The 23,647-nt window shown below is 53.8% G+C and overlaps 7 protein-coding genes and 2 non-coding genes across 9 annotated transcripts; 4 read left to right on the forward strand and 5 right to left on the reverse strand.

Annotated features, from left to right (window-relative positions):
- Window positions 1-55: 55 nt before the first annotated feature.
- COL26b_002312 lies at window positions 56-160 on the reverse strand. Its single transcript has one exon. It is a non-coding gene; the product is annotated as a tRNA-Ser (tRNA).
- A 216-nt stretch (window positions 161-376) lies between these two features.
- On the reverse strand, window positions 377-493 carry COL26b_002313. The gene has a single exon. It is a non-coding gene; the product is annotated as a tRNA-Ser (tRNA).
- Window positions 494-875: 382 nt separating this feature from the next.
- COL26b_002314 (uncharacterized protein) lies at window positions 876-1,569 on the forward strand (the record flags this gene model as incomplete). Its single annotated transcript, XM_053175238.1, has 2 exons — window positions 876-884; window positions 976-1,569. The coding sequence occupies 2 exons, from the start codon at window positions 876-878 to the stop codon at window positions 1,567-1,569; spliced, it is 603 nt and encodes a 200-aa protein (XP_053040858.1).
- A 138-nt stretch (window positions 1,570-1,707) lies between these two features.
- Window positions 1,708-2,793, reverse strand: COL26b_002315 (uncharacterized protein; the record flags this gene model as incomplete). Its single annotated transcript, XM_053175239.1, has 2 exons — window positions 1,708-2,656; window positions 2,747-2,793. The coding sequence occupies 2 exons, from the start codon at window positions 2,791-2,793 to the stop codon at window positions 1,708-1,710; spliced, it is 996 nt and encodes a 331-aa protein (XP_053040859.1).
- Window positions 2,794-4,600: 1,807 nt separating this feature from the next.
- Window positions 4,601-6,187, forward strand: COL26b_002316 (uncharacterized protein; the record flags this gene model as incomplete). Its single annotated transcript, XM_053175240.1, has 1 exon — window positions 4,601-6,187. The coding sequence occupies one exon, from the start codon at window positions 4,601-4,603 to the stop codon at window positions 6,185-6,187; it is 1,587 nt and encodes a 528-aa protein (XP_053040860.1).
- A 353-nt stretch (window positions 6,188-6,540) lies between these two features.
- COL26b_002317 (uncharacterized protein) lies at window positions 6,541-8,290 on the reverse strand (the record flags this gene model as incomplete). Its single annotated transcript, XM_053175241.1, has 4 exons — window positions 6,541-6,764; window positions 6,825-7,758; window positions 7,829-8,144; window positions 8,247-8,290. 4 exons carry the CDS (start codon window positions 8,288-8,290, stop codon window positions 6,541-6,543), a joined length of 1,518 nt encoding a protein of 505 aa, XP_053040861.1.
- Window positions 8,291-8,801: 511 nt separating this feature from the next.
- Window positions 8,802-9,641, forward strand: COL26b_002318 (uncharacterized protein; the record flags this gene model as incomplete). The annotated part of the gene is made up of 1 exon (XM_053175242.1): window positions 8,802-9,641. The coding sequence occupies one exon, from the start codon at window positions 8,802-8,804 to the stop codon at window positions 9,639-9,641; it is 840 nt and encodes a 279-aa protein (XP_053040862.1).
- A 523-nt stretch (window positions 9,642-10,164) lies between these two features.
- COL26b_002319 (uncharacterized protein) lies at window positions 10,165-12,654 on the reverse strand (the record flags this gene model as incomplete). The annotated part of the gene is made up of 6 exons (XM_053175243.1): window positions 10,165-11,019; window positions 11,292-11,555; window positions 11,612-11,788; window positions 11,838-11,934; window positions 12,015-12,516; window positions 12,579-12,654. 6 exons carry the CDS (start codon window positions 12,652-12,654, stop codon window positions 10,165-10,167), a joined length of 1,971 nt encoding a protein of 656 aa, XP_053040863.1.
- Window positions 12,655-18,100: 5,446 nt separating this feature from the next.
- COL26b_002320 (uncharacterized protein) lies at window positions 18,101-18,539 on the forward strand (the record flags this gene model as incomplete). The annotated part of the gene is made up of 2 exons (XM_053175244.1): window positions 18,101-18,299; window positions 18,502-18,539. 2 exons carry the CDS (start codon window positions 18,101-18,103, stop codon window positions 18,537-18,539), a joined length of 237 nt encoding a protein of 78 aa, XP_053040864.1.
- Between the last annotated feature and the right edge of the window lie 5,108 nt (window positions 18,540-23,647).

Genomic DNA, 23,647 nt, shown 5'->3' on the forward strand with positions numbered 1-23,647 from the left:
CACCGGTCTAAAAAGAATGTGCCACTCGGATTCATCTAGAAAATCAAAAGAGAGTCGTCAAGGACAGGATTCGAACCTGCGCGACCGAAGCCACTGCCTGAACAGCGATCATCCTAGGGACAATAGCAGGGCAGCCCATTAACCACTCTGGCACCTTGACTGTTGGTGGAAGAGGGCTCTCGGAATGTCCAATAAGTACCCCGCAGTTTCTGTCCACATCAGCAAGCGACATTAGTGGACCACCCACTCGACCACCCGCCCAAGCCCAAGCTCACCAAGCTCGGGGCACTAACTCCGCCTCAGCCAAAAACTCGGCTCGCAACTTACACCACCGAGTGACTCAACCGGCCATTCTCAAAAGCGCAAAAAGGAAACACGTCAAGGACAGGATTCGAACCTGCGCGACCGAAGCCACTGCCTGGCAGCTAGGTTGTCTCGGTAAATCGAGGCATTCCGTAGCAGGGCAGCCCATTAACCACTCTGGCACCTTGACACTTGTTCTTGTTGAGGACTTCCAGGGGTTCGGAGGGTTCATACCTCGCGGCCATCGTGCGTCTGCTTCCGCGGACGGGGTCGTTTGTTTGCCCCTTTCGGACAGCGGCAGAACGCAGACGTGGAGCGCAGGGCGGGGACGCTGGCCAGCTCACCGGCTTCGCTCGCATTTTTAGTTTTTGTGACGAGGGTGCAAGTGGGGGATCTGGTGCCTGAGACGGACACCCTTGGCATACTTCGCGATGAGATTGAATGAGAATACAGGCATGTACTTTGAGGACACTATCCGAATTGGTTGAGGCTGGTCGTTTGGATGTGAGGAACTTACAAGACCACAGCGATCGCGACGCCGGCGGTGACGCTTGTACCGTACGAAGCGAGACATGTGGAGCGTTATCATGAGTGGATGAGTGATCCGGTCAGCAAAACGCCGCACCAAAGTACCCGCCGATTCGTCCAAGCACATGCTTATTTTTGTGACAGGATATCCAAGAAGCGACGGCTTCTGAGCCATTGACGCTGGAGGAGGAATACGAGAACCAGCAATCGTGGCGGACGTCCCATGACAAGCTCACCTTCATCGTCTGCCAACCCCTGGATGCGGCCTCTGATGCGGCCAGCGTAAAGGCTGGTGAGGTCGATGCGGCGGCACGCATGATTGGCGACATCAACTTTTTCGTCTATCCCCACGACGAAGAGGAAGAGGGTGAGGGGGCCTATGTCGGTGAAGTGGACGTTATGGTGGCGGCGAAGGAGCACCGCGGCAAGGGTGTAGGTTACGCTGCTGTCACGACGTTGCTGGTGTATGTTCACCGCAACCAAGAGCGCATACTGAAGGAGTATGTTGAGGGCGAAGGCAAGAGTGGAAAGGCTGAGTTGAAGGGGTTGATGGTCAAGATCAAGGAGGGGAACGCGGCGAGTATATCACTATTCAAGAGGGTTGGCTTCATGCAAAAAGGAGAAATCAATTATTTTGGGGAGGTCACGATGGTGCTAAGCGACCTGGGTCACTTTGTGGCATCTCCTGCTGGTCTGAAGGCAGCAGAGGAATCGCGAGAAGTGGCCTATGCAAGATAGACGAAGCAAAGATAGAAAACACAGGGAGATACATAGAACGGCAAAGCCACCGTCTCATACTGGTTATCAGCTTCTATTTCATGTCTTGGCAGTGTATATCTAATTTTATCGTCTAAAAAGAGACCATCGTCTTCTGTCTCATGCGCTTTCAAATGCGTCGCCGAACTTTTCACGGTACCCATTCAACATCTCAAGTGTGATGTTCGCACCGCCACAGACAATGAGCACAACGTTTTGCTTCGCCCATTCCTCATCCGACATCCCCGGGCCCAGCTGCTTCCTCAACATGCCGTTATAGACAGAAGCTATCGTCGCGCCGCAAGCAACCTCAACCACAAGCTGCGCATCGTCGACGAAGCGCACGGTTGCCATGGCTGCCTCCGCATCACTGACCGTCACACTCCGGAAACCAGGCGTCTTCTGCGAGACTTCCCACGTCCTCTGGGAGACCCTCGTGGCGCCCAAAGAAAAGGCGATTGAAGTGATGCCGGGCAGAGTGACGTGCTCACCAGCCAACACGCTCGCATTCAGACTATCGGCTCCCCGCGTTTCGACGGCCATCAGACGGGGTTCCCGGCCTGTCGTCCCCTGCCAGCGCTCCGGCTCAACGCCCTGTGCGAGTCCGTTGAGGAGACCGCCGCCCCCGACGGAGCAGACGATGGCATTGATGTCGCTGCCAGGCAGCTGCGATACCAGTTCGTCGACAATGGTCGATGCGCCGTCCCACACGTGCTGGTGATCGAACGGCGGAACGTAGACACCGGCGGGATCCTTGGCGAGCAGCTCTTCGCGCAGGTAGCGGTCGGCCTGGGGCCAGTTCTCGCCGACTTGATGGACCTCGGCTCCTAGGAGGCGCAGCTTGGAGATCATCAGCGGTGACGAGATCATGGGTACTACGATGGTGGCTTTGCGGTTCAGGGCGATGGCGGAGGTCGCGCAGGCGAGGCCTGCGTTGCCGCCGGAGGAGCAGTAGAAGTGGACGTCTGCGCCGGGGGCTGCGGCGGCGGCGCGGAACATGAGGTTGCCGACGCCGCGGGACTTGAAGGAGCCCGAAGGCTGGTGGTTCTCAAGCTTAAGGAAGATGTTGCTGGAGACCTTCCGTTAGTTGGCCTGGGTTGATGGTGCTTTTGAAACGTACCATCCTGCTATCCTAGAGAGGGGTGGAGATGCAATGCACGGTGTTTGGATCCATGGCTTCTTGGTGTCTGAGTCGAGCGAGCCCATTGTGGTTGATGTCTAAGATGATTTGGTGGTTTGCGTTCGGTAATGAAAGTAAGAGCCAAGTTTATCGAAGAAAGTAGAGACACGATGTTTATAGGAAACGTCGAGTCTACGGCACTAGGGGACGGATGTGGAGACTTGGCGATCCTTCAAGCTAGAGGAATTGAGTCAACGAGGGGATCAGAAGTTACTGCGCATTAAGAACCACAGCAAAAACAGCGTTCATTGAGAAATCTGCGAAATGGAAGATGATGGTTGAAGAGAGAAAGGAACTTCGCTTTCGGGTGTACATTGTAAAAATCCAGACTTACGAGGTGGGGGAGCGGAAGTGCTTCCGATGCCAGGATCGACAATAGTTCGGACGATTTCTTGAATCAGCCGCGTATTCGGAACATTTAGATCGAATTTCAGGTACTAGGTATCATTTCTGATCATTGGTCAATTGCTCCTAATTAATAAGACCTATTTCGATATACCAAAGAACCCCGCGTCGTAATCGATGGTGGATCGCCGTGTTAGAGGATGAGGGGCATAAAGACCAAAGGGCGCGCATGTCAAACTTGTACAGGGTCTTAGCAGGGGTCGCAGCGGCCGCCCGGTGGGATGAGAGAACTCCAACTCCAACTAGTGTATGCAGTCAGCCCTTGAGACAACATGGATCGTTATGGAACATGATGGATGGAATCCTTTCTGCCAACGTCGTTATGTCATCTTTCGTATGACGATTTGGATTCATTGTATTTTCATGACTTGCGTGGCTACAGTAGCCCGTGGCATCCTCACCGTTTGAAGATAAACAGTACATCAGCAAATGGATTACGTCTCTCAGTTTGCCCAGCGAATCTGTTTTTATTTCGCTTTTTTCTGAACCAACATGATGGCCTCATCTCAACAAATGTGTGATCATTGTTGCGATCTGAGATAAAATTTTTAACGCATATCCCATATTTTCGACTGTATTATAGTTAACAAGTCGAAACGAAATCGTGAATATTAGTAACTGAATCCAGAAAGACCATGGCCACTCAAAAAAGGCCCTCCTGCCATAACCAATCTTGACATCGTAGAAGCCAAAGATGGAATCATGTTTCTTTCTAATCACCACTTCACCCGCCCTTCCTCTTCCTGTCATTACATCGGCCGCAAAGGGAAGGCATTACTTCTCTGAAGCTGCCTCTTGGAGTTGAGCCAGCATCTATACCAACACTACCACTCTAGCGTGGATCTTGCCTTTCTCTATCCTCCACCGACACAACACTCCTCGTCAGTCTCTTCAGGGTTTTCATTCGTTATCCTAGCATTGAATTGTGGCGTTGAAGCTTTCGTCTGTGGCTCACAAGTTTTACCAAACTTCAATACATGTTTGTGGAGTTTGCTCCTTCATTTCGTCAACTACCTGGTCGTTTGGCAAGTAGGTACTTGCCAATACCAGAGGCCCAAACTCTGGAGAGAGCTGACGATTGCCTCAAAAATTCCTCGTCTACTTCCTCTGCTACACCCATTGGGAAGGTCGCAACCTCCTATCTCACCTTCATGACATATCTCTCTCTTTGACATCAACTTTCGTTGCAGAAGTGTCTTACTTGCAACACAAGAGACAAACCACCACAAAGACTTATTTCACGAATGAAGAAGCAACAAGGCAGCAAGTGAAATTTCACGGGGGTCAAAGACTGCGACATCTACACTGACCATCTAATCCAGCAGTTCCAAATATTATCATATACCCCCTTCATCTAAGTAAGTTTTCTGACATCTTCCTGGCAACAATCGCTGATAAAGTCAGAAGTTACCAAAAGAAACCTCGAAGATGGCTCCCGGAAAGAAGTCCAAATCCTCTTCCTCTGAGAAGAAAAGATTCGTCACATCTGGCTCGTCCAAGTCCGCTCCTACCGGTTCCTCCAAGTCGAAGAGCAAGGCATCGAAGGGGAAGGAACGAGCCTCTGCTGAGAAAACCCCCAAGCGTCAAATACCTGATGCGGTTCTCAAGTATGCCCAAAAGCGCGGCTTCGAGCTCGCCGAGACGGACAGCGACGACGATGGCATGCGAAAGTCCCCTCAAAAGCGCAGGAAGGCCAACAAGAAGAAGACCTGGGATGACTTCACGGAGCGTGAGATGCCGATTCCTCGAGACTATGGCGCAGCATTTGCGGCCAAGTCAACGGCTCATTACACCTGGGGTGCCCCGATGACTTTCACCCCGCCTCCTTTCAAAGCCCCTGAGCCCAAGAAAGCTGTTGCTGCAACGATTGCCAAGGGCAAAGGAAAGGGCAAGAAGAAGGCCAAAGGCGCAACGCCATTTCTGGATGAGAGCGACGATGATGATATCTACGGTCCTCCCAGTCCGGATCCAACTCCAACCAAGCTGAAGCATGGTTCAGTCATTGATCTCACTGATCAAGACATGCCAACGGGCAAGATCTGGTTCATGAAACTCCCTCCCGAGATCAGGGATAGAATTTACGGGTTTGTTCTCGTGGCCGACAACCCCGTACAAGTCCGACAGGGCTGGTCCACGCTCTATCCCAGAAACCGCCCTTGTCTCGATACCGCCATCCTTCGTACCTCCCACGAAATCTGGAAAGAGGCCATCGACATCTTCTACGGCGGGAACAAGTTCCTCTACCTCCTCAGAGAGACGGCGCCGGCTAGGGTCTCCGAGGTTGGCGACGGAGAGGACGAGATCGTGGTGCAGCACCCTCTCGCGCCCATGGAGGAGTACTCTTCCGACTACGACGCCGACTACGACGACGAGTACAACGACGACATTCCCCTCCCAGGCGCATCCAAGAACCCGCACGTCGAGATAGACATCCACCGGTACGGCCACAAGTTCCGGCGCATCAAGATCCTCGCCGAGCCCAACCGCACCGAGAAGGGCTACCTCCTGAGCATGGCCAACGCCATCTCCGTCTTCCGCAACCTCAAGCCGATCAAGTGCCGCATCCACACCATCGAGATCGAGATCACGCCCTCGCGCGACCGCGAGACCGGCGATCTCACCTTCCTCAACTTCTTCGAGAAGACGTCCGAGGTGATGAAGGCGCTGCGCGGTCTGCCCTGCCAGTTTATCGAGATCATCGTCAACATCTCGGACAGGCAGGAGCAGAAGCGCATCCGGGTCAACATGAAGTACGCTGCGAAAGTGCGACGTGCCCGCCGCGGCGAGGATGACCCGTGGAAGGGCGATCTGCAGATGGAGAACTACAGGATCAATGCGGCCGGCGAGGCACAAGCGCAGCTGGACAATATCCCTGCGTCTATTCGAGCTTTTTGGGACGGCCCCAAGGATAAGAACAAGGCTCAAGGCCCGGCAATGCTGGGCGAAGGGGATGAAGACGACGATGACGAAGAAGATGAGGATGACGATATGCTCTGGGGACAGGACTATGACTGAGGATGCAGACGATTTTGATGTTTCTTGGGGGCAGGATAATGATCGATAGGAGGGCGATATGATGCGCTGCTTTTGCTTCTGTTACTGGGCGTCATGCAATTAAGGATTGCTTTGGGCCGAAGCCGATCTGGTCTGGCAGAATTGGCACAGGGGCAAAACATATCACCATTATCATATTAGAAGAGGCCAGCGACAATCTTTGGGAACGTCTGCCCATCAGCGATTTGCTTTTCTGCATGGAGCCTAGCTTCCAGGTAGCGTCAACATTTTTGCTTTTTACCTCATCTTCGTAAGCTCAGGGGGTATATCTAATCATGACCGTCTTGTGCTCAACATATGCTGCCTGTTCTCCCTTATGATGCCGCCGAAATCTTGACCTTGGAGACCTCCAACGTTTCCGTGTCAACGAGAACGATCTCCTTGGTTTCTGAAAATGAAGGAACGGTGATCAACCGCGTCGTCTGGCCGTCAGCACCCTGAATTACCCTTGTTCCGAACTCTGGCTGGCAGCCGACGAAGAAGACGTGGGGAGCTTCCTTCATCACGAACGGGTCATTGTCTTGGAATGGGTATGCCCCTGGGAACGTGTTAGATATGATCAACGCATATTTGGGTCGCAAAGAGGGTGTTGACTCACAGAGTGTATCCGGCGCCGTCGGCGCGCTGCATCGCCATCTGCACATGGCCTCCATCATGCCCAACCTGTCGTCGCTGTCGACGTACTTGAAGACATCGTCGACGTTCTGACCTCCTGTACCCAGCATCCTCCACCCGTCAACCTCGGCCTCCCACGGATTCGTCGTAGTGTCGAACCAGCCGGCCTCCTTGGCATCTGGGCCAGCCGCATATGGCCTTGCGCGCGGGAACATGGCCGGGTGGATCGGTTGCTGAGGGTAACTCGCGTTGGCGGGGTCCTGTGCGCCCGGCATGAGGGTGACGGGCATGGAGGGCAGCAGGTCCGCGAGGAACTCGTCAAAGAGCTGACTCGGGAGGGGGTTATACGCGCTTGCATCGTAGCCGTACTTCTTCACCGTTGCCTTCTTGTTGCCGTTTGTAGCGTCGTCCGTCTTGAGGGCCGGGTTCGCGGCCGTTGTGGAGATGGAGTTGCCCGAGATGACTAGGCGCGAGATGTTTATGATTTGGGACTGCGTCTCGGGAGAGAGGGCCTCGCCGAGGAGGAACTCGAGGAGCAGTGAAAGCTCGAGGGCGTAGGATGCGTCTGTGCCGGAGAAGGACAGACCCGAAACGATGGCGATCTTGGAGGAGGGCTTTTGTTGGGAGGGCGTTGTGCCGGACATGTCGTGGTCTTCGGAGGATGGAGGTGGTTGGGTGAGGGACCAGCGGGAGGGTTGAGGTGCGAGATCGGGGAACTTGACGTCGATCACCTCAAGCTCGCCGCTGGCATTCTCGGTGCCCATTACGCCAATGATGCAGCCCGTCACGAGGTGGATCGATTTGAGGACGTCGCCGACGAGGCGGATGCGGCCTGAGTCGTCCTCGAGCATGATTTGGTTCTTCTCGACGTCGTCAGAATAGTAGCGGTCTGTGGAGATGGGGGCGGAGATCCAACGCTGTGAAGATTGTCAGCATAGGGATTCATCAAGGAAGAGGGGATAAATATGTGTGGGAGCAGATACGTACGTCCTTCGACACATCCTCCAGAATATTGGGCTTCAGGGGCATGTCCATATAGACGGTGCCGGTGACCCAGCAAAGCTCGCCCTGGCGGACGTCAAGGACGCGGTTGACATGGCGGGCTTCCTCGCCGCCTATGACTGTGCCGTCCCAGGCTTCAGCGGCGACGGCGTCGACGGCGGGTTTGATCGAGGTGAGGCGCAGGAAGTAGACGTCGGCATATTGTTGTTGGTAGGAACGCTCCTTTGGAAGGGTGAAGGTTGATAGGGGTTTGTACTGCGAGGAGGCGCGGACGAGGGTCGAGGAGGCTGCGGCTGCGTCGCTGGGTCGTAATTTTGTCAGCCGTTTGTTGCGATATCAAAGAAGGGTAACGTTGGGCAGGGTGAATGGAACGGTGAAGTAGAGGCAGGGTCGGAGAACTTACGCCGGTTTCTGTAGAAGCGCCGTGGCTTCGTCGAGGGTCACCATCTTGGGGCCGTGGCTCTGCAGACTCGAGTGTGTTTTGTCGAGCTGGCGATGATTTAGGACAAGCTCTCGCGGGGTGTCAATGGCAGCGGGTGCAAGAACGAAGCTTGGCTGCTACGATGCGCAGACGCGTTAAAGGACCTGGGGCTGGTGTAATCGCGTATTTTGGCGTAAATGGGCCATGGGTTAGGGGCCCATCCCCTGCTGCGTCCCTTGTGGCTTTCGCGCGGCGGTCCCCGGCCCGGGCGGTCGGTCCCAGCCACGGCGGGGTTTGGATGGAGGGGCAATTGAGTTCTAGCTGTGCTTGTCCCGCGACACGAGGGCGGGATTAGCTCGGGATGGGTGAGACCATCCCACCTTTCATCCCATCGGGTCATGACGGTGACTCTAAATTCTCCTCATAAAATTTCCTACCTCGTCGCGTACACTCTCCCTCACCACAACCTCTCTCTTCCCACTTCCTGCAACATCAGTCAGCCTCAATTGCATTCGCCCACCACGCACATCGCCCACAATGTCCGCCCAACGACCCCCAACCATCGAGGTCACAAACCTCAACTACAAGTTCCCAGACTCCTCGTCAGGCCTCGAGAACATCTCCCTCTCCGTGCCCGCCCGCTCGCGCACCCTGCTCATTGGCGCAAACGGTGCCGGCAAGACGACCATCCTCCGCCTCCTCGCTGGCAAGCGCCTCGCCCCGCAGGGCGGCATCTCCATCGGCGGCGTCGACCCCTTCAAGGAGGGCCTTGAGGGCGTCACCTACCTCGGCCTGGAATGGGTCCTTAACCCCATCGTGCGCACCGACATCGGCGTCGTCGAGCTCCTCCGCAGCGTCGGCGGCGACGCCTACCCGGACCGCCGCGACGAGCTCGTCTCGGTGCTGGACATTGACACCGCCTGGCGCATGCACGCCGTCTCCGACGGCGAGAGACGCCGCGTGCAGCTCGCCATGGGTCTCATCCGCCCGTGGACGATTCTGCTGCTGGACGAGATCACTGTCGACCTCGACGTGCTGAGCCGCGCCGAGTTCCTGGGCTGGCTGAAGCGCGAGACGGAGATCCGCGAGTGTACGATCGTGTACGCCACGCACATTCTGGACAACCTCGCCGGATGGCCGACGCACCTTGTGCACATGCACCTGGGCACCGTCAGGGAGTGGGACACGGCGGGCAAGTTCCTGAAGGATGTCGAAGGGGGCACTGGGAACAGCACCCTGGGCGAGCTGGTGCTGGGGTGGTTGAGGAAGGATCTGAAGGATCGTGGGCCGAGAAGCCAGGGACGCGTCGCGCCTGAGGGCAAGACGTACGACGCTGGTGGATACGGAGGTTACGGTGACGAGTCTGGCAAGCGATAAGCCTTGCAATTGGGTCTGGAGAGGTGGTTTCATTTTTTTTCCCTCGCGTTCAACAGGATCGGTGGATTTGGGCCATGGCGCATACGGCACTCAACTGCATTATGAAGGGCGTTTCTTTCAACATGAAAATGACGACTGGGTCATATGGCGGCATTCGGTGTCTCTCAACGACACCCAGAGGGATAACCACAAGAGGAAGAAGGGTTATAAAACAAAAGGGGGGCATTCTTAACTTGCCCGCCCTATGGCGTTTGGTTGCATACATGTTCAACAACAGCATACCCGGGCTTTTTCTATTAGGATTTTCACGGCTCTTGATACCCTGCGTCTTCAACCGAGAAGGGGGCTTTACATCTCTGGCGGTAGAAGTCTCGTCGACTCAACTAGACAGACATTTAGACGTCGCACACATTTTGTATCAAATACACATATATCGATTGATGCTGCGAGTCGCTCGCGGCGGGTATCACAACTACTCTGCACCTCAACACCTTTGCCGATTTGATGCAGGTTCGCGGTTTGCTCATTTCGGTGGCCGAGAGCCCATAAGGACCTTCATCGTGTTCCTCATCAGCGCCGGGATGCCGCCCAAGCCCTTACCCTCCAGCGCGTGCAGCACTTGTATTCTATACTCGGACCACGTCACGCGGATGCCGCGGGCTTCAGCCAACCTCGCCAGACTGTTGGCCGTGACAGGGCCACCGTGCCTAGTGGCAATGGCGTCTTCATCCTCCGCCAGCGCCCTGTCCTCCCGTTCGCGGATGCAGTCGATAGCCTGCAGACTCAGCACGGGCGAGTAGGAGAAGCCGAAGAGCGTCGGCAGTGCGAGGTCCATTCCCAGATCCTCGACGTAGCGCTGCAAACGCAAGGTGACGGGACGGGCGCTGAGGCAGCCAAGAGCATTCTTGTCCGCGTCATTGAAGGCCTTGCCACGCCAGAGACAGTTACAGACGTCCATGAGGAAGCCGTTGAAGTGGTTAACGTAGCTGGGCTGATACGTGGTCGGCTGGCGACGTGACATGGCGGTCTCGAAACCCTTCTTGTACACGGCGAGGACGGCGCATAGACGGGACACGTTAGACAGCGAGTGGCTGAAGAAGAGGAGGTATATGAGCTGCGCGGGCGGGTTGGCGATGCGGAGGAGGGGTTGGAGAGTTGGATCGGAGATGCTGGTCGCCGCCTGCTCGTAGAGGTCTAACACAGCACCATGGACCGCAACGCTTGGTGTAGCTTGCACCAGGTTCAGAGCGATGATGCCTGCGTGCTCCATCACATCGTAGAAGGCGCTGACTGGAGCTTCGGGGGGAATCGGATCGAGGGAGCGGAGAACGAAGGTCCAGCGGCGAATGAGGTTTTGGTACAGTTTTAGAAGAGAGAGCTGGGAATTTGGTGTTGGTGGTAGACATCTTTCTAGCGGCTGGAAAAGGAATTTGCGAAGTTCTGAAACGGTCAGTACTGCACTGGGCAATTAACGGGTTTAGTATACCTTCAAAGGAAGCAAGTGGCGCGTATGAGAGTATTTTGAGAATGGGGCCTCGTGCATCTACCCCATTCCAGGTTGTGAAGAGCTTGGCGAGGAAGTTCAAGACGACGGCAGGGGTTTCCTATATGGTCAGACTGGCTTGCTTCGATTACTGTGACAGCACATACCTTGACCCGAGTGACATAGTCTTCCAAGATCTCCATCGTCTCATTGAAGAGCTTATCATCGGCATTCCCATTCAGTACGTCCTCGAGAATAGCATCCACCCAATGGATCACACGTCTCGAGGCGGCATCATCTTTCTTCAAAGCGATGGACTTCTGAAGCAAGGGGTCTGCCAGGACTGCTGCCAGCTGGTTGGGAAGCTCGATTTTCTCAATATTTTGGGCGAGCCGGTCGGCGCTATCAATCTCTTCCAGTGTGACGGAGTTCTGGAGAAATTAGTCTCATGGGAGCACCACATCTTGCCCGAACATGATGGTCTCACCTCTGTAGCGGCCGAGGTATGAACTGAGGGGAGATTCGTCCCCTTCCTACCGCGAGCTCTCAAAGCAGAGTGATTGACGCTAAAGCCGTTCCGAGGCTGTCCGGTAACATCGGCAGTTCGTTGGGAATGGTCTCTCTGAATCTGATCCAATCTTTCTCTCCATTCCATGTCGGGATGCTGTGAGTGTTAGAACAAGCTCCCAAACGGACAACCGACGTTGCTGTACCTTGAACGCCGACGCCCTGCCCCTGAGAGCATCGCTGACAATGATTTCGGGATAGTAGTCCTTGTATACCCGGAGGAGACCAGTCAGAGCTGGGTCGCTGCCGGTATTTCGAGATAGGTTTAGGCTGACGATCAAGTCAGTCGTGCACCTGCGCCCTTCAAAGCGATGCATACTTACACGAGTTGTATCCTGAAAGGTCGAACGTGCTTTCTCCGTGTTATGAGAGCAAGAAGATGACAGAGCTGTGGCCTGGATGGCGTCAGCGCCTTGAGTTTTTCAGTAAGTGAGCCAGGGCAATCCAACCTGATGGCGGCTGTATCGAGGAGGTTGAAAAGAACAGCATATGCTTGCGATAATACTGCTGGATTCTCAATAACATGGTACGCCATGATCAGCCATTTGAGCAGATTTGACTGCAAGTTCAGCGAAGGCTTGAGCTCTCCGTGTCCCAGGCAACCCACTACCCTCCAAACAACATCATTTGATAGCTTGGTTGCAGGGTAGAGACTCTTCAGCAATGCGTTGAGGCTGCCTTGGTCCAGATAGCTTGGTCTCGTAAGAAGATATATGAGCTCATTGAGTGGCTCAGGCAACAGGCCGTTTTCATACGCCGATGAAGCTACCTTGTCCACGGTAGGTCTAATGGCCGTAGCTCGCTTCTTGGCCGGTAGTTTGGAGGCTATGGAGTTGAAATCGATCAGCGTTTTGATATTTACATGATTTCCAACAAGTGCAACTCACCCTCAACGATGTCCTCTACAAGCTGGTTTATGTCGTTGTCTCCATCTACAGACATGTCGTCTCTGGGTGAAGCCATTTTGGTCGGTATCCTATCTTCCTTGGAAAACCCCAGTGCGTTAACGGAGCAATGCAAGGCAGGAGATGCAGGGACGCCGTGAGCGGTGGTGCAGTCCCGAGGTCGGGCTGGTGGTGTGGTCCTCGTTCGGTCGCGAATAACGGAGTGGTGGACGCGTCGCGGGGTGAGAGAGCTAGCTAAGGTGAGCGCGTCTTCCTTGACCGGGAAAAAAGTGGCGCACACACCTTGCATGGGTTGTGGATGTTAATGGCCGGACGAGCCCCACTTGCGGTTCCTCAGCGGCCGGGGGCCCAGTGCAGCAACCGGAATGAGCTCCTGTCGGCTGCAATCGGGCTGGAGAGGAGGCCCGCGGAGGACCTGCACGGTGCACGAAAGACGGTCGGGAGGGTGAGCGAGCATAAGCCTGTGCTTGCCGTCGATTGGGCGAGCATGGGTGGGGGTCTCCTCGGTCACCGGTAAAAAACCATCCATGAACACCACGAAATTGGTAGGTGCCAATGGGAACATTGCTCGGTGAGAAAGAGCTAGGCGAGATTCTTGGCAAGAATCTACATCTGGCCTGCGACTCCTGGCAGGTACTGGGCAAAAACAAAGGCAGATATGTCTCATGATCCGAGCATCTGATCATGTTTGATGATTGGGGTCCGAAGTCGCATCATGCCCGATTTGCGCATCTGGCTGACCGCGGCTCATTGGCACTGTGACACGGGAAAGGAGATGGCCATGATGAGATGAGCTGCAGGCAAAGAGATGGTAGGGCAAGATTGGCACAAGAGGGCTCACCGGCCTTCCCATCGAGTGTGTATTCGTATGCGTGCGGATGCTGCTCTGCTTACCTTACCTTACGTTGAAACGCTTGCTGCGTGCTGCGGCCCCGAAACCGACCCCAGGTAAAGGTATGTAAGCGGCGTACAAGCCGTCTTGGCTGCCATGACCTGCGCTCATTCGGCCGGGCTTATTCCAAAGTTAGCCATGAATTTGGGGTCCAAGTTGGGCTTTGTGATATGTGAGGCGTACCGGCATTCGCGACTCATTGACGGACAATTGAGAAAGCGCTCGGGATGGTGGACATTTCTCCTCATTGTCTTAGATGAGATGAGGAGCACGACTCTCCTCCCGGCAGATGCACGGCGACTAGAAGGGTTGGAAGGGCCCAGTCGTGGCCTCACCTCGCGTTGCACAAGGCGGGCCATTTACAAGGAAGCTTGGTGTTGTAGGCGCAGGCGCAGACGTCAGACTTCCATGTCGATGTCGAGCAAGGAAATGAGATGGAAATCGGACGTTTCCCTAGGCTCTTCTTGCCTGCTCAATTCTTCCCTCATCTATCCGCATCTGCACCTGTTCTGCAAAGGAAAGAGCTCTGGTGCGCAAAGCAGGGTTTCCATCCGTATCCGCAGGTGAGGTAAGGTAGGTAGGTAAGGCACCTAGGTAGGTAAGGTGCCATCCTGCGCCCGTATCTGACGGGACGTCCATTTTGACGCACTGGCGCCTGCCCGAACCTATGGAAGCCTGAAAGTGACGAACCGTTCCCACACCTGCATCTTACACCGTGCTTCTGGGGAACGGCGCCCACCGTCCGTAACGTCGGGTGCGGAGCATATAGCAAAGTCCTTGCTTACCTTACCTTACCTTAGGTACGCTTTGATGCCTACCCCCTGGTCCCGCAACTGTATCCGTATTACAACTCCTTCCACTCACGCTGCACCATACCTCCCTCGACTATCCGCCGCCTTCCGACACCATCAAAATGCTCCTGGCGCATCGCATGGAAGTCGTTCAATCGACAGTGTGGACAGGAAGGAACGGTATTTCTCTATTGTTGCTTTGCCAATAAGCCGGGTCGAAACCGACTGACGTCCGCTTCCGACCTCATTGTTTCACAGACATGCTACACAAAATGCTTCGTCAGAATCCTTCCGTCACTTCCACCCATGACAGACCAAACCACCATTTCTCTTCGCCTCCACATCGCTGCGCAAGGTGATGTAGCCTGCTTACCACTTACGCCGCTTTTTTCTCTCTTGGTCATTTTCCTTCCCACGGTACGGGTTCGGTGCGTTTATGTCAAGCCCTGGTCTAATCGTCCCTTGTTGTCTCCCCCAGGCCGCGTCGATCGCTTCCATCGCCGTTGAATCTCGCAAGTTGGAAGTCCAGCTGTCGACATGTCCATCGACTGTAACCTATGCCCATCACTGCCATACTAGGGCCAGATCAAGTCACCGAGGACCCTCGCCGGTCCTACCCAGGGTCCAACGTTTTGTGCCATTGTTCGCGGCCCGACGTCTCCACAGCCGAGAGACGCCCGATTGAGACTCAACATCTACCATTATCCCGCCCCTGTTGTGCCGACTCTTCCTTCTCCTGCCTTTTGTTGGTAGGATTTTCCCGGCAAACCCTATTTTTCTCACCCTGACAAATACCAGTTACACCACCAACAGCCTAGACTGAGCTATTTTGTCCCGGCAATCTCGTTTTTGACTTTCCTTTTTCTGTATGCAGACCCCGGGCATTTGGTACTTGGAGAGCTCCAAGACTGCGGTTGGTCTTGGAATGGCACTCAATGACTGTACTCGTGCACCAAGTGCCCGCTTCTTATGCCCAAATCGAGAAGACACCTCACCCTTTCACTTACGTCTGAAGCAAAGTCTTCCAAGTCTCCTGCTCCATCACCCGTGGGGGGTTTGGGGGCTGCGTTGATCGAGCAGCAAGTCTCACGAGGTCTGGTGCCAGTTTCCTATCATCATCTTGGCTCCGTGTCACGTTCGACCGTCATGCGCTGGCGTCTGCTTACCCTTCCTTTCTCATCTCACCTTGCACCCGCCGGAGTCAATTCATCTGCAGCTACTTTGTGTAACCTGTGTGAGCCCCTCGTGTTGCTAAGTGGCAGCTGCATGGTTTGCCCGGTGGTCAGCATATCAAGGTAAAAGACCGCTCCTCGTTGTTCCGTTATCCATAGATTGGTCCCCAGCAAACGGACCTAGTGCCGCCCCGTACCGCGGCGGTTGCATTGGGATACACCCGTCCAGCCATCCATCCTTCCCACCGTCCCTCCATCCTCATCTTGTCCATGGCCACACACTCTTTATGTCCGTACAAGCATACGCACACAGCCAACTTGCTATTGTATCAGTCAGATGCCCCCCGGACCAGGAACCACGTCGCTCTTCATTGATTAATTGTTACTGCGACCCACCACCCACAGCATGAGGCGTGGAGGTCCTTGGACATTAGCCGCTTGCGCGCTCTGCTCGTCTTGTCCTACCTACATCCACAGTACAATGCTATTACCTTCTTACAGTCGCTCAGCGCTGGATTTATGCAATCCGCTGATGATGTCCGTGTGCATGTCGTTTCAAGATTTTCTCCATCCACGTTGCTCATCAGTCTCCATTCAGTCTACCCGGCAGCCTGGCTGACCCTGTCTCCTCCGCCGCTCGCCTCTTGTACACACCCCACTCTTTGCTGGCCTTATGCAGTGCTCTTCCCACGCCTATCAGGATAAAGGGCTCACCAAAGGACATCGTCTCTTAGACTCTTTTCTGCTGCTAGCTCGTCACGGTATGTGTAACCTTCCTGTTCCTCCCACACGATGCAAGTGTCAACATTTAGACTTGCGGGTCCCTTATGTTTCCGTTGCGTCTCTTTCGACTTCGTTTCTCAATCATCTTTAGTTAGCTGACGCAGCCCTGTAACTTGAAATAGCAGGCAGCATCATTCGCTCCCTTCCATCCTCGGCTTGACGCTGCCTCGGCATGAGCCTCCTGTCTCGTCAACTTGTTCAGCGGTATCGGCAGTGGTAGTCATTATTGACTTCCTCGGACAACCCTGTATGCGGAAGTTTGAGTCTACTCGATCATACCGCATATAATTCAAGGCGCCCGGGCCCAGAAATCATTTCAAGCACAGCTATTTTAGAATTGACGAACCCCTTTCCCGCTACCTACCACACGATTACTGCGTGAGCACGCATCAACTTGTCAATGTTGACACCTCTTCAGGCTGTACAAGTGCTGTTGTCTTCTCGACCGAGTTGGTGAGGCTCAGTCAGCCAGTTCTACGAACGATATTGCCGGCAGTGTCGTCTCCTCATGCCGAGCAAGGCATCCCATTCACTGTACAGGTTAGTTCAGTCATTGACATCGCTTCATTCGAGCATACTCATGATACACCATTGGCTCTGAACCGTTGTGTAACCTCAGCTGACCTTTTTAGTAGGGATGAGCTGGAGTTCGATCTTTAGGTGTCTGAGATATTCGACATGAGGTACTCCCCTGACATGCAAATCGACCGTCTCGTCGGCTCGAGGAGCAGTCCAAAACCGAGTCAAGGGGCTATGGCAATGTTGCTACGGGATCAGCAGGATTGTATCCCACTTGGAAGGTGTCTGTCGGAAGACGATATCATTGTACTCCTCACGCCCGTTGTCGTCCCATACAGCAGAAACGCCGAGAATGATCGAGATCCATTCGAACCGCTGGGCCGTGCGATTGCTGCGCGGCATTCTATGGTTCGCCATGTTCCCTATACCAAACGAGGCGGCATCAACAATATTCACTCCGAGTTCATAAAGAGAGCGAAAACGATAGTTTTCGTCATCTCTGGGCCACCATTAGACGGCGATGTCTCGCAGGTCGAGCTGGCGGAAACCGCGCGGTCCTTGGCTGAGGAACGTCCACAAATTTTAGTGGCATGTTACAACGTCAAGGCAGATCCAGATGTTCTCGAAAACTTTGCCACGATTGTACAAGTCGGGGGATTTGCACCATCGGACCTCGAAAGCGCAGCTTCAATCATATTTGGAGATCAACGACCCCCGCCCGTCAATGCCGTACCTGTGCAAAATCTTATCATCAGTGCAGCACGACATTGGCCTGTGGAGATTTGTGGTCAGGACATGGCGCCAATACACAAACTTTGGACAGAATGTCTACCGCCAAAATATCACCTGCCTCAATTTGCGCTTGTTCTCCTTCTTAAACGGGATGGATATACGATGAACTACGTCGTGAGAGACCCCGATACCCGAGAGATTGTTGGTTTCTGTGCGACATACACAACATTTACGGACAGTGACCAGGAGAGTCTTCTAGGCTCGTTGGCCGTCTTGATTGTCAAAAGCTCGTATCGAGGGCGAGGTATAGGTCTGAGCCTACACGACTATGCATTAAAGATGCTACAGAGAACACGAGGTGTGAGACGGCTTCAGCTAGGGACGGCTTTCCCACGCCTACTGTACGGGGTCCCGTCAGACTTCTTCGCAAAAGAATGGTTTGCTCGCCGAGGCTGGCAGATGCATGGGCAGGAGGTTTCGGACTGGCTTCTCCGGTTTGACGATATGCCAGCAACCAGTCTATCCTCAGCAGGACTAACTTTTCGGCGGTGCGACTTTATGGAATTTCATCAAGTTCTGCAAATTGTAGACAGAGACGCGATACGAAAGGGAAACATGGGATGGTATGACCAATATGCGAGGCTGGACGGCACTCCAAACATTGAGGACGTTGTCATCGGTCTAGAGGGCGAGACTATTGTGGCTGTCGCTTTGACGTACATCCCCAACACTGGAATCCCAACCGAGGACGACCTACCGTGGGCCAAGACCATTGGCGCGGATGTCGGTGGCGTAACATGCATTTGCATCACAGGTTCGTGGCAACACTATCAGGATCTCGCGATGTCAGTGGCTCACTCAAAGCGCTCCAGATGATAATCATGAAATGGTGAATAGCCGGGACTCGGTTATGATTCGATTGCTAGATACCTGTGTCAAGTTGCTGGCCGACCGAGGTATGCAGCAAATGTTCATCGATGGTGTCAAAGGGGGCAATGCTGGCTTTCAAAGTCTAGGTAAGCAGAACCTTCGAATACTTCGTGTTCCCAACTAACGCGCTGGCGAAGGTTTTCGAGAGTGGGCAAGATACAAAGACAGTTGGCGAAAGATCTGAACAAAGATCTCACGTACATAGGATGATACCAATCGCCGACGACGCCTTTGGGCTAATTTGCACCACCCACGCCTTTCGATTCCTTCGCCAATCTTCACCGCCATGACGTCGCTTTGTATGACCTTCAAAACATGAACACAGCATGCCGAGACCGCTCCCTCCATGTTGGATGCGGGGTGCCTCCCCCGTTGGCTGACAGCCGACCATTTAGTGCTGGCTCTTATCCCAGAAGTGACGGCTGTATACATCGGCTCCGAGTACCACCTGGTTCCTGTTTCCAGGAGCCCTAAAGATTGAAGTGCGTGTCAAATTCGCAGCACAAAACCTCCTTGCTCGGGAGTGTGGCTGTCCCCATCCGCAGGACTAGACAGGGGCTGTTCGACAGTAAGCAGAGCGCCCCAATGGCGGTCCTCTGTGTTGCTGACCATGTCCGACAAGAACACATGATGAACAGTCGTGGCACCTATCATTGGCATCATCCGTCAGCAATGCGATGTATGGTAATACTCTGCAATTGCCTCGGATCTCCCCTATCGGCTAGCTATCAAAATGCTATCAAAGGGTTGACAAACCCGAACAACCACTCTCCTCTTCAGGATGAGCCGCTAACATATGGCCTCTGTGCTCGGTCTCGTTGAGGAGGAACAAGCCAGACAAGGTCCGCCAATTTGGGTTTGACCCGGCATAAGCAAGGGGCCCGGGGTGGACACCTAGGTAAGATTGCCATGACCAACAGCACTGCTTGCCAGGTTTAGACTGCCTCTTGCGGTTTGGAGGCCTGTTTTTCCTCGCGAACGGGTTTTCTTTGCAAGGGGTTTACATTCAAAAACCTCAACGCCCCTTTTCTCCGCAGTAACCGGAGTGGGAGGACGGCAACTGAGCATAAATGACAAAATTTGAGGAGTTGTCTGTACTTCTGCGAGCCCAACCAGCATGGGGACGGAAAATGTCGATAGACATGTAAATGGAGAGACATTTGGTGGAGGACCCCGATCTTTTTGTTAAGAGCCGCAACAAGTAATAAGTCATTGGAGCCCAACCGACGATCATCAACCAACCTTCGGCCCCGAGTTTGGCAGACACACCCTGTCACTCCCGAGGTTATGCCAAAGAGAAACCGATTTTAGCAGCGCCGATCAGGCAGGTCGATATCGCAACTCGAACTGTCTCGTGTAGATTGGGCGATGGCTGCCGAGTTTGAAAAAGGGGGGTTCCCAATGGCCTGATGCAGAGCTTACACACAGACTCTAACGTTTCCCATGTGGCCAGGGATCGAAGCCATGAACCACCCGCGGACCATCCGTCTAGACCAGGGGAGGAAGAACGAACGCTGTGGCCGGGTGGCCGGGAGCAGCCGAGCCACGCCGACTAGCACTGGATTGTTAGCGTCCGGCATCCCGGTCACATCGCCGGGGTTATCTCCGTGCTGCCACTTTCAAGTTTCCGTGCGACCCAACCAACGAACCGACCCAAACAGCTCTCCAATAATACGGTCCCATCCTTGTTCCCCAGATCCCTGGTCGCAGGTCCGTCCTGCTCGGCTGCGTTATCCCACAGAGAGCAGGATGCAGGTTGAATCACACAAATGTCGTTATTGGTCTGCCCCAAAACCTGTGCGTGGAAGCTGAGATGAGCTTTGATTTGAAGCAGGCTGCACCTGAGCAGCGGTGTCTGCGGTCGAATGCTGGGAGATGCAGTACGGGATCACCCCTCACTTGTCAATCTGTGCCGGTCAGACTCTCATCTGACCTGCGCCATGTGGACAGGACGTCAGTAAGAGAGAGTAATCGACTGACCGGCCCGCTCGATAGGGGCATAACGGTTCCACTCTGTCGTGCCGGATACCCACAAACGTTTTCGAAGGCGCTCGCGCAATTCTTCTCGAAGAAAAAATACTTCGAGCCGGTGCTATGTAACGTCATTGACGGCACTGGCGTTGATCCTTAGAAGCCTGCAGGGCGACCGAAGATTTTCAATCCAGCCGTGCAATATTGCCAGAGCAGCACCGTTTAAACATGACCGCACCCTAGCCACTTTGCTGACCCCGGCTCACCCTCACGGCACGGCTCTCTCGCCGTTTGCGCCCACCTGCCCTCGAAGGAAAGGCTCACATCACACACCCACGAAATGCGGCCGCTGTGAAAAGGTGTCAGTCCGCCTGGGCGACGCGTTACCCATCTAACGGCCCGCACAAAGTGGCCGCCGGCCAACGAACGTTGACGCGCAAAGTGAACTATTGAAGCGGACGTTGTTGGAAGGAAGAGCGGGGGGGACTGCTGACGGACAAGGACAGGGGTGGTTTGGGTGAGAGCGTGTGTGCCACGAGAGTGCAGACGTATGATTTACACCAACCACCATTAAAGACTCTTTGGTGGGGGGATGAGGAGCAGGAGCGGTGTTTGTTCATGTCGTGGAACAATCGACCCGTTCTGGCGCTTCGGGCGGTACGCCAATTCTTGATTCGTTGGGGGATTTTTATATCGACTGGTAATGATTACTGAATAGAGAATAGATGTCACGCCTTCCTACCCCTCGATGATGAGGCGCGGAGACCGGAAAGAGCAACGATCTATTGCGAAGGCATCTTCCCCACCCATCCGGCTGAATAGTTGCTGACACTCCCATCGGTTGACTTACACTGTGTAGGCTTTTCGCACGGGAGAACTAACACTCAGTGGGACTACATCAAGACCCATCATCTTGTCGGTCGTAAGCCTTTTTGGTGGGCAGACAGATTGGCAACCCAAGGAGCTGGGAACCCCAGCTAGCTTCACCGGCCAATTTCTCCGGTCTTTTTCATTTTGTCCCCCTTCCTTGTGCTCCGTCACGCTACGGAGTTAAGGTCCGTGGTCGTGGGAGCTGCTGATCCCCGCCTGGGGTCGGAATCTATATCCGCGGAATCTTACCCGGTGTTCGTCGTGTTTACATCGGTAGACGTAGCTTACCTATCGGTAAAGTCTTTGTCCTGGTTGCTTGGTTGCTTTATCTGCCAGCAGCCAAAAACGATAAGAAGGCGAAAAAAGGTATTGAAGTGTGTGTATTAATTTCGTGTTTATATGCTGGCTTGTGGGATTCCTTTCGTCAAACACGGCTCGGCAGTCCCGAGTTACATCTCGGGATGCCGTGGGCCGAAGAAGCGAGTTGCGGGCCAAGACTCAACCGCGGATTATATGGCTCGCTCGACGTTTCTTTTGAGACTAAGCCGTGACGAGGATGCAATCAAGGCATTCTGCATACAGGTACATGTGCGTTTTGTCACCGGGCCCCAGTTCGAATAGGGTAGCCAAGCCGATTACAGCGCAGGGAAGGGTAGAGCTCGTGGTTCCAGTTGTTGATGATTGCTGAGATTGTGTGTGCCGGGCTACTTCCCCCTCCCAGACACAGATGCGCTTGCGCAAAAGATCAAACGACATCTTGGCTTTTTTTCCTTAGTCCGTAGGGTGAGGTGGGGTTGAGGTTTACGTCTTCGTGACGTAAATCGCAGGTGAAAAATGTGATCGGTGGGTTGATAATTGCGTGATGATTATGTGTGTTCCGTCTGGCGATGGGATTGCATAAATATGTTGAAATGGCGATTAGCCTTTAGGTAAGGTTGTGAACTATTTGTCGTACTCAAGGCCTACTTACGTTTTTGAAGCCTTGGAACGAATATTGATTTGCAGAAGCCACTCTGGGCTTTTGAATTTAAAGAATTGGAAAAGAGACTCCGCGAAGGTGTGTTCTTAGGGCCTGATAATGAAGTGTGTATACCTGCTGGTAATTTACGCCTGTTGCAATATTATGATATGGTTGCAAGACTGAGCTGTTGGATTGGCACGGCTCTGACAATAACGAGCTCTGCTTACTTTCAAAAGCTTCTAATGGACTCTCTGGCCTAAGATCGAGCCACTGGCAAGCTAAACGCTACCCTTTGATGAGGGTTTGTCACGACCTATCTGTTTCTGGTCAACTATAATCCCGCAAGACGAATGCTTTGCCCAGGCAGCTTGAGCCGTTACCTTCGCTCGACTTCCTCGACGTGGCAAAGCTCCGATAGGAAATGAGCATGGGTTAGAGAGAGGCGCGCCAGCTTATCAAAAGGTAGAAGGGCTGACGTCGACACATGCAGGGCGTCGCGGACTAGGTCGTTTTGTGAACATCGACAAGGTACAGAGTATGGAGTCGTCCAACATGCAACGTTTCTCCAGAAAGGGGACAGGGTATGTGAAGATTGTTGGTGTTGGAAATTGGTTCTTGGCATGGTCGTGGTCATCGGCCTATCATCGAACGGGATCTCGTTGGCTCCCCCCTGTTCTGCTCCGTTAAAAACGGCCTCTCGAATTCCCAACATGGCTCCGGCGAAAGGATGTCTAGAAGCTATATCGGTGAGCTCAGACAGCTCTACGATACAAACCTATAGAATTCTCGACGCGTTTAGAGTATTTGGCCACTGACAAGAACGCAGGGCAAAATATATACTCTTTACGTGCGGCTTTCGATTGTCTGTGCCCCATTGATCTGGAGCGGTCTACGGCATTGAGGTTTCGTGAAAGCGGCAGTGCCATTGGTTGCTATGAATTGTGTGGCGTTGGGTGCTTAGATTGGGGTCTGAGACTTAGGAGCAAATGGCCCGTTTGGAGTTGCCTGGTTTCTGGATGTGGAAGCCACGATGCTGCAAGGTTTCGGAGAATTACCGGTTTGGGAGGTGTTTAGGCCTCGCCGAGTCGGGAGGGTGCGGTGGACGATACGCGGGATAGGCGGGATAGTCGTAGAAAGAACTAGTCGAGAGGGGTAAGGTTTGAGTGTACAGTCGGGCTCTAGGAGAGATTCATAGGTTGGTGTGTTCAGATATCGATTGCTCTTGTGTGCTAGGTGTAGCCGTGATTGAAGTTTTGGCATATGATTCTTAAAGAGTTGAATGAGCTGTGATCGTATGTATGGCCGTGAGCCGTGGAGAAACTCCAAAATTGAACGACGTGGACAAGAGGCCAGCCGTTCATCTGCGAGTCATGAGAAGTTGGCGCGATTGGACTTTCTTCTTGTCGATGTCCTGTACCGCACGAAGGTCA

Source organism: Colletotrichum chrysophilum (genome assembly GCF_026319265.1).
Source record: "Colletotrichum chrysophilum strain AFK26 chromosome Unknown scaffold_11, whole genome shotgun sequence".
Lineage (NCBI taxonomy): Eukaryota > Fungi > Ascomycota > Sordariomycetes > Glomerellales > Glomerellaceae > Colletotrichum > Colletotrichum chrysophilum.